At 39.3% G+C, this 7,736-nt stretch overlaps 2 protein-coding genes across 2 annotated transcripts in view; one reads left to right on the plus strand and one right to left on the minus strand.

Moving 5' to 3' along the window:
* Positions 1-7,692, minus strand: part of LOC121924395 (DNA-binding protein SMUBP-2-like) — a 10,822-nt gene extending 3,130 nt beyond the window's left edge. The window contains exons 1-3 of the mRNA XM_042455846.1: positions 7,557-7,692; positions 2,659-2,828; positions 2,423-2,553 (exon numbers count right to left, since the gene is read on the minus strand). Coding sequence (XP_042311780.1) covers positions 2,423-2,553; positions 2,659-2,828; positions 7,557-7,660 — 405 coding nt within the window. The 5' untranslated portion in view covers positions 7,661-7,692. The remainder of the gene's footprint in view (positions 1-2,422; positions 2,554-2,658; positions 2,829-7,556) is intronic.
* Positions 1-7,736, plus strand: part of LOC121926322 (sodium/hydrogen exchanger 10-like) — a 587,624-nt gene that overhangs the window by 44,183 nt on the left and 535,705 nt on the right. The gene's annotated exons all lie outside the window — the stretch shown is intronic.

Below are 7,736 nucleotides of genomic sequence, written 5' to 3' on the forward strand. Positions count from 1 at the left end.
TTGTATGTACAGCGCTGTGTAAATTTACAGTGCTTTATAAATAAAGGATAATAATAATAATAATAATAATAATAATAATAATAATAATAATAATAATAATAATAATAATAATAATAATAATTTTCCATATCAAAGGCTTTGCTGTAGTCTATAAAGTCCAGGTTCATTTTTTATGAAATTCTTTGGTGTGTTCCATTATCCAATGTATGTGTGCAGTATGTTCTCTAGTGTTTCTTCCTTTTCTTAACTCAAATGGAACATCTCACATTTTGCATTCCATTCATGGTAAAAGCCTTTCATGCAAAATCTTGGGTATCAATGCGATAGTCTGATGCTTGCTACAACCCATGGTTTTCCTTTCTGGGGGGATTGCAATGGATATTGAACATTTCCAGTCTGTGAGTACTGTTTTGTTCTCTATATTTGTAGGGCGATTTTTGTTAGAATCTGAATGGATTATGTCTCTATAGTATGAAATAAACTCTACTGGTAAGTCATCTGTTTCTTGTGATTTATTTCTTCCAAGTGCTTTGAGAGCTTTTCTTCTTCACTTCTGAAAACTGTGGGTTCATCTTCAAAATTTTCTTTCCTGAAGTATTTTGGTCATCATTTCATCTCAGGCTGGGAGCTCTAGTTTGTTGTGGCTCTGATGCCACAACAAACTAGAGTTCCCAGAATTCCACAGCACTGAGCCGTGGCACTTAAAGTGGGGTCAAACTGGATTATTTTTGCAATGTGGATGCAGACTCATTTATCTAGTTCTTCAGTGTATTGTTTCCACTGACTTTTTATTTTGCCTGATCACATAATATGTTCCCCTGTTGGTCATATACCACTTTTATTCACAAGAAGTGTACAATAATGTATTGTTTTGCAAGTAAACAAAAAATCCTATAAATGTCTACTCAGAGCTAAGTATCACAGAATTCAAATGGGTCTTATGGCTAAGTAAGAAGGTATAGGATTCCAGCCTACATTATTTATACATATATGAAAATCTGATTACTCACTATACTGTGACCATTAAATGATTGTTGCCAATTTCCTTGTTGTATAATTCTGAGGCCAGAATAAGGTATAAAACCCAGCCCCTCAGAAAAGAGAACACAGTTCATCCCTGTTTCAGTTATCAAACCTCTAGCCAGGTGTTTTCCTTGTTGACTGGTAGCTGTCATAATCTGGTACACTGAGCCTTCTGTGGAGTCTTCTGTCAAAAATGTATGACTCCAACTAGCAAGGTCAAAAATGTTTTTTTAAAAATGTGTCAAGAAAAAGTCTATATGTAATTACCTAATTTTGAACATTATTTAGAAAGAATGAAGTACATTACATTGATATATCTTTGTAATGTAGACTTTATACTGTATTGTATATTGTATAATGATATAATTTTGTATAACTTATGTTTATTGTATCAATTGACACTGAAAAAATAAAAAAGTTAACAAAAGAACTAACCAGATTCTATCACTGTTTTCACTTCTGAGTTTCACTAATAAGAACTATATTGTAATTACATAAAATTATCAGCAAATTCAACTTAATATTTGTAATCTTCTTACCCTAGATTAATCATAATGCAAGACCAGTGAGTGCTACACTTTCACTAGAATTCTAAGGGCCTACGTAAACAAGCAGAATGGATTTATCTCATGCTATCTTGCCCCAGATTCTCACTCAGGTCAGTCCCTAGGCCAGAGAAGCAATAATAATAATAATAATAATAATAATAATAATAATAATAATAATAATATTTTTATCCCACTTCTCCAAACAGATCGAAGCAGCTGATTATAAAAGCATCAGTAAAATATAATAACTTATCATCACTGTATCTCAAACTCTCCCAAACCCTCCCATCCACAATAAAATACAATTAAATTATTAAACAATTATTAAAACAGTTATTAAAAATAGGGCAGAGGCAATAAAGCAGTTGTTGAATAATTGATTAAATTAATAAGAAATTGCTGGAATGTTAATCTGGAAAGGCCTGTCAGAAGAGATTGTCTTGATTGCCTTTTTAAAGCAATCAAGACTGGTGATATGTCATGTCTCTTCCAGGAGGCTATTCCATGACTTGTGAGTGGCAGAGAGATTTCCTTTGGGTAACTGCAATCAGACTAATTTTAGTTCACATGCTCTCCTGTCACCATGCCATGGACCCGCTACCACCAGACTCCCTGCACCTGTTGGCATGTCTGCTCAGAAGACCACTGTCATGACCCGTAAGGCCAGAAATAGGGTGCCTAGCTAAGCGGCACCACCTGAAATCACAGGCTACAGAGGGGGTCTTCTGAGCAGATATGATGATGGAAGTAGGTAAGGGGTGCACAAGGATGTGTAGTATGCCAGCTGTCATCACAAAGTTTCAAGCAAACCCATGGCAAACAGTTGGTCTGTATGCCCTAGGCTAAGGTACCTTTGGGCCAGAACTGGTCCAGAGTTGCTGAATTGGCATCCAGAGAGGACAATAGCCTGCATCATCGGTACAGTAAGACACGCAGTCAGAGGCAGCGGGAATATGGGCTTTTTGCCCTGTACGTACAGGTCCTAAGAAAGCAGCACTGTATTGATACAGGAAGCACTTGTGATATGCATATTTGTCTCTACAGCTAGTTTTAGCCATTCTGACAGCTTTATCGTAAGTTTACTTACCAGGTCCAAAGCCATTACTGGGTAGCTCTGACTGTGAGCCATATTTTCTAGGTTGTAAAGTTACAAGGAGACGACCATACAACCCAGTTCTTTGACTGACTATTTCAAGTTTCAGCAAGCAGACTCCTTTGCGCTCAAGCTCTTTGAAGGAGATGCTTTCCTGCCATGCTCTAGAAAGGTACACAGAGAAAGAGACCATGGAACAGTGGACAAATGAACAGTATGAACAAAAAAGCTTGGCCTTCTCCCTCCTTTAGTACAATGCTACTAGACAGCAAAGAACTACTGCCAGATACAGGCAATAATACTAAACAATACTTGGGTCTGTTCAGATGCAGTAATTACAGATGGTCTCTAAGAAAGGGGAACTTCACTTTCAAAACAACCTCAGTTTCATGTCTGGCTACTTGACCGCCTTATAATGCATTTTGAGATGTCGAGAAACACAAGACTATTGGCTCCCTTGACACAAAACTTTGTGTGCCTTCAACTCATTTACAACTTATGCAGACCTTAAGGTGACCCTGTCACAGGGTTTTCTGAGGCTGGAAGTATGTGACATATGCAAGGTCACGAATGGGTTTCCATGGCCAAGTGTGGAATCGAACCCTGGTCTCCAGAGTTGTAGTCCACAACTCAAACCACTACACCACGCTGGCTCTCTGTCCATATAAAGCAGGTCTCAAAAGACCATTATAAGGTGTAAGGTTGTCCAGGGGTATGCTGGACTAGACAGGCCTTAACCCTGAACATTACTGGAAATTTTAAGGAAAACAGAATGTAAAGTTGACATTACTGAACAGCTTTTACAGTACACACAGATGGTACAAATAATTGCTGTAATAAAAGATGTAGCTATTACACATGTCCAAAAGTCATTTGTTTGACAGCACTGTACTGACTGATCTACTTCCACTTGTTTAGCTCCCTAAAATTTAACCACATCTGTTCAACATTTTCTTTCCCTTTGTAACCACAAATGGAAAAAAACTTAGCAGCAACAGTAAGCATTAAGATACCAGTATTCATTGACTGGCTGCAAAATCTTAAATATATCTCAGAGCCATTTTGCTTGATAATAAACACTTCTTTGAAAGTTTTCCTCAACCACAAGTAATAAATATGAGTGTGATGTTTTAACTCTTATGGATTTCAGTGCCTTACAAAAAACCCCACCTTTTTTCTTCTTCTCTAGGCCCTGAAATCTAGGGAATAAAAAATTCTTTCAATTAATAATCTACTTCTGCTTTCTGTTTGAGAAACAAGACTAGAGCCTCTTGGGTGTGTGGAAGTGAGCACACAGTTCTTTGGATGCAGGCCAAAGAACTTGGGGGGGGGGGTCTTTATTCTGAGGCTTTTCCTCCACCCTATTTTTAGGCAATTAAAACCATCTTTAATCAGATACTCTAAATAATTATTAATACAGTTCAATGACATATTTAACTCAAATTTACAAAAGGGAAACAGTGCATTCATTTTGCTTAATATATACTCCAAAAATTATGTCAAATTGCTCCAAAAATGTTAGTGGCTCCTTCTGTGACACAGACAAGCATTATGGCTTATGATATACCTGCGTAGTATTTTTTAAAAAAGAACAGTTTATCACAGATGGTAGCTACTAATCCTCATTCTCGAACTGTCAAGGTCAATATAACTGGGTGACAGAAGTGATATCAGAATTTTAATTATGGAAGAATTCTGAATAATTTGCTGTTTGTCACATTTGCTTTCTCATCCCCAGTTTTATTTAAGAACAGTAGCAATTAAAATACTTCCTAAATTTGGATACTTGAAAAATAACACCCGAGGGTGAAAACCAGGAATAGATCTATAAGCTTGGTTCTGGAATGTGTCATAAATTCTGATTCCATTCATGTGCTCAGGGGAACCTGTTCCATATGCCTGCCTTAAGAATTATTTTGCACCTGGCTCCAGCTAACAAACCTCAACTCTAGTTTAAATAAATAAATAAAGGCCTGTTACAGACTGCCAAAATAAAGCTGCTTCGGGTCTCTTTGGAGGTATGCTGTTTAAATGATGCATGCATCCTAAGAATCCGGAAGCTGCACCAAAGCTGCACTTCAGTGCTTAGGAATGGAGTGTGGCTTTGGAGCGACCTCCGGACTCGTAGGACCCATGCATCATTTAAATAGCATACCTCCAAAGAGATCCGAAGCAGCTTTATTTTGGCAGTCTGTAACAGGCCAAACTCTGCAAGGTGAGGTTCTGCTTATGCTTGCACTATACGGAAGATGCTCAATCTACATTATGCAGCTCCAGTTCTAGAAAAGTGCTTGATCAATTGAAAGTATGCTTCTCCACACAGGACCAGCCCTGAGGATAGCAAGCCTTGGCACTGAGCTAAAGGGTTGTGCCAAGTTGAGCTCAATGTCTTTTGACTATACTGTGTGCAGAAAGGTATTTTGGTTCTCAAAGCTGGAGCCAGAGAATATTGGCAGCAAATAAGTCCTCCCATCTTCAGTTAAATGTATAAATATAAATTAAATAAATAAAGCATCTCCAAGCCCCCCTGTCCTCCACTGCTCTGCTCAGGTCTTGTAGATTCAGGACCATGATCCCCTTAATAAAGTCTATACATCTGGTCTGTGGTCTTCCTCTCTTTCTATTACCCTCCACCTTTTCCAGCATTATGGTCTTTTCTAATGAGCTGTGCCTTGATCCTTAGGTTAATCATTTTGCTATAAAAAGGAGAAAAGTATTGCATTTCTGGGCAAACGTTTCATTCATATCTCATTTTAGTAACCTGTCATTTAGCAATTAAACTCATCCAAACATTATAATGTGAAAAGGATGCCTATGGATGTTTTTGTTATTTGTTATTTGATGTTTTTAATTTGTTGCCTGATTTACTTTATTGTACCCTTTCTTGGATTGTTATGTATTATTTATATGTATTATGCTATTATTTCTTAGATTGTACGGCATAGGCAGGTTTACTTTATCTATTTTATTGTTTGTATGTACAGCGCTGTGTAAATTTACATGCTATATAAATAAAGCATAAGAATAATAATAATCACTTGAGGTATGAATATAACACCTTTGTCCTAGAATTAAGCAAAGCGTAATTATCATTCATCTCAAAAGAGGTGATTTTCTTTCTCTCTATATTCTGTCTGAATATATGGGCATATGAGTACAGAGTGACCAGATGTGCTCCCAACTCCTCCCATTAGAAAACAGAGAGAAGAACTGCTGGACCGCATCTCCTTCTCAACCACTATTCCCTTCTGCTTCTGTGTTGTGTCTTTTTAGATTGTAAGCCTGAGGGCAGGGAACCATGTAATTAAAAATAATAATAATTGTAAGTCGCTCTGATAGCCTTTAGGGCTAAAAGGTGAGGTATAAATACCATAAATAATAAATAATAACCCCTGCAAAGGAGGCCAAGGCACCGCAAAATGTAGAGCATTCGAGAAAAATGACCAAATAAAAGCCAAAAACACTCACATAAATGTAAAGCCAAGCTTTTTAGTCATGCCCAAAATGGAAGGCATTTTGGAATACCTCATGGACAGAAGGCAGAAATGTAGGACATGTCTTAGAAAAGGAGGGAAAGTCTGGTCACCCTGCACACTTATAGACCCTTAAGGCGTAGAGCCCATACAGACAGGACAAAATAAAGCTGCTTCAGATCACTTTGGAGGTATGCTGTTTAAACGTTGCATGCGTCCTAAGAGGCTGGAAGCCATGCCAAAGCCATGCTCCAGTCCTAAGGATTGAAGTGCAACTTTGGCACAGCTTCTGGCCTCTTAAGATATGTGTGTCATTTAAACAGAATGCCTCCAAAGTGACCCGAAGCAGCTTTATTTTGGCCTGTCTGTTTGGGCCCTTTGTTTACTTTAAGAGTTTCGTCTTTCCTGTTGAAGTTGTTTGTGGATTTCAGTGGCATTCCTGTGACCTGCTAAGTTGTTGGCATGGTCCAGAATAGACAAGCGGACAGGTCTGCATAGGAACCACCAAACACAGTGTTCAAACATGAATTAAGGGACATGAAAGACACTGCAAAAAATGCTGTTTTAAAACACTGAAATTCTGGACCACGCCAACAACTATTAGGTCAGAAAGCACAGGGAAGGCATTGACATCCACAAACACCTGAACAACTTCATCAGGAAAGTAGAAACTCTTAAAGTAAACAAAGTTTGGCTACCAGTCCTGAAAAACACCAAAATCAAGACCCAGCCCATGCAAATGAAAACCAGCCAGGATGAGAGACATTTCCCAGCAGACAATGGATCATTCATTAGACCCCCTGGGGCCTTGTCATTAAGTAACAGAACAATACGTACACAGATTAACATGTAAACTGCTTCCTGTCAACCAACAGTATATATACCCCACCCACTTCCATGCCAGCGTTCTCTGAAGATGCCAGCCACAGCTGCTGGTGAAACATCAGGAAGAAACTTTTCTAGAACATGGCCTCAGAGCCCAAAAAATCCCACAAAAACTATGGTGACCGGTGTGTTTAAACAACCATTTAAGGGCTTGATGTCTATAAGTGTGCAGGGTGACCAGACTCCCCCTCCCCTTTTCTAGGACATGTCCTACATTTCTGCCTTCTGTCCAGGAGGAATTCCAAAACGACGCCTTCCATTCTGGTCATGACTAAAGAAGCATGGCTTCACATTTATGTTAGTGGGGTGTGTGCGTTTATTTGTTTATCTGGCTTTTATTTGGCCACTCTGCTTGAATGCCTTGCCCTCCTTTGCAGGGGGTTATCATTTTACTCTTTTATTTATTGTTTAACAATATCCATGACATCCTGCCCTTCTTCAGTCCACAAAAAACAACAACTGTGGGCGCCTGCCATGAGAGAGCCTTGGACTTCACAGCAGTGGCCTCCCTCCAGCCGCCCCTTGCTGCTGTACCTGGCTTCGGAGATCTCCGCCTCCCTCTCCTCCTTGAGCAGCTCCAGCTGCCGAGAGACGAACTCCCCAACGTCCGCCGCCGCCGCCGCCGCCGCCGCCGCCATCCCAATGGAATGAGGAGGGATCCCCAGCAAACTCCCGGAAGGGAGGCGACGGCGGAACCTTAGAGCAGCAGGGCCC

The sequence above is a fragment of the Sceloporus undulatus genome, chromosome 1, assembly GCF_019175285.1.
Source record: "Sceloporus undulatus isolate JIND9_A2432 ecotype Alabama chromosome 1, SceUnd_v1.1, whole genome shotgun sequence".
In the NCBI taxonomy this organism is placed as follows: Eukaryota; Metazoa; Chordata; class Lepidosauria; order Squamata; family Phrynosomatidae; genus Sceloporus; species Sceloporus undulatus.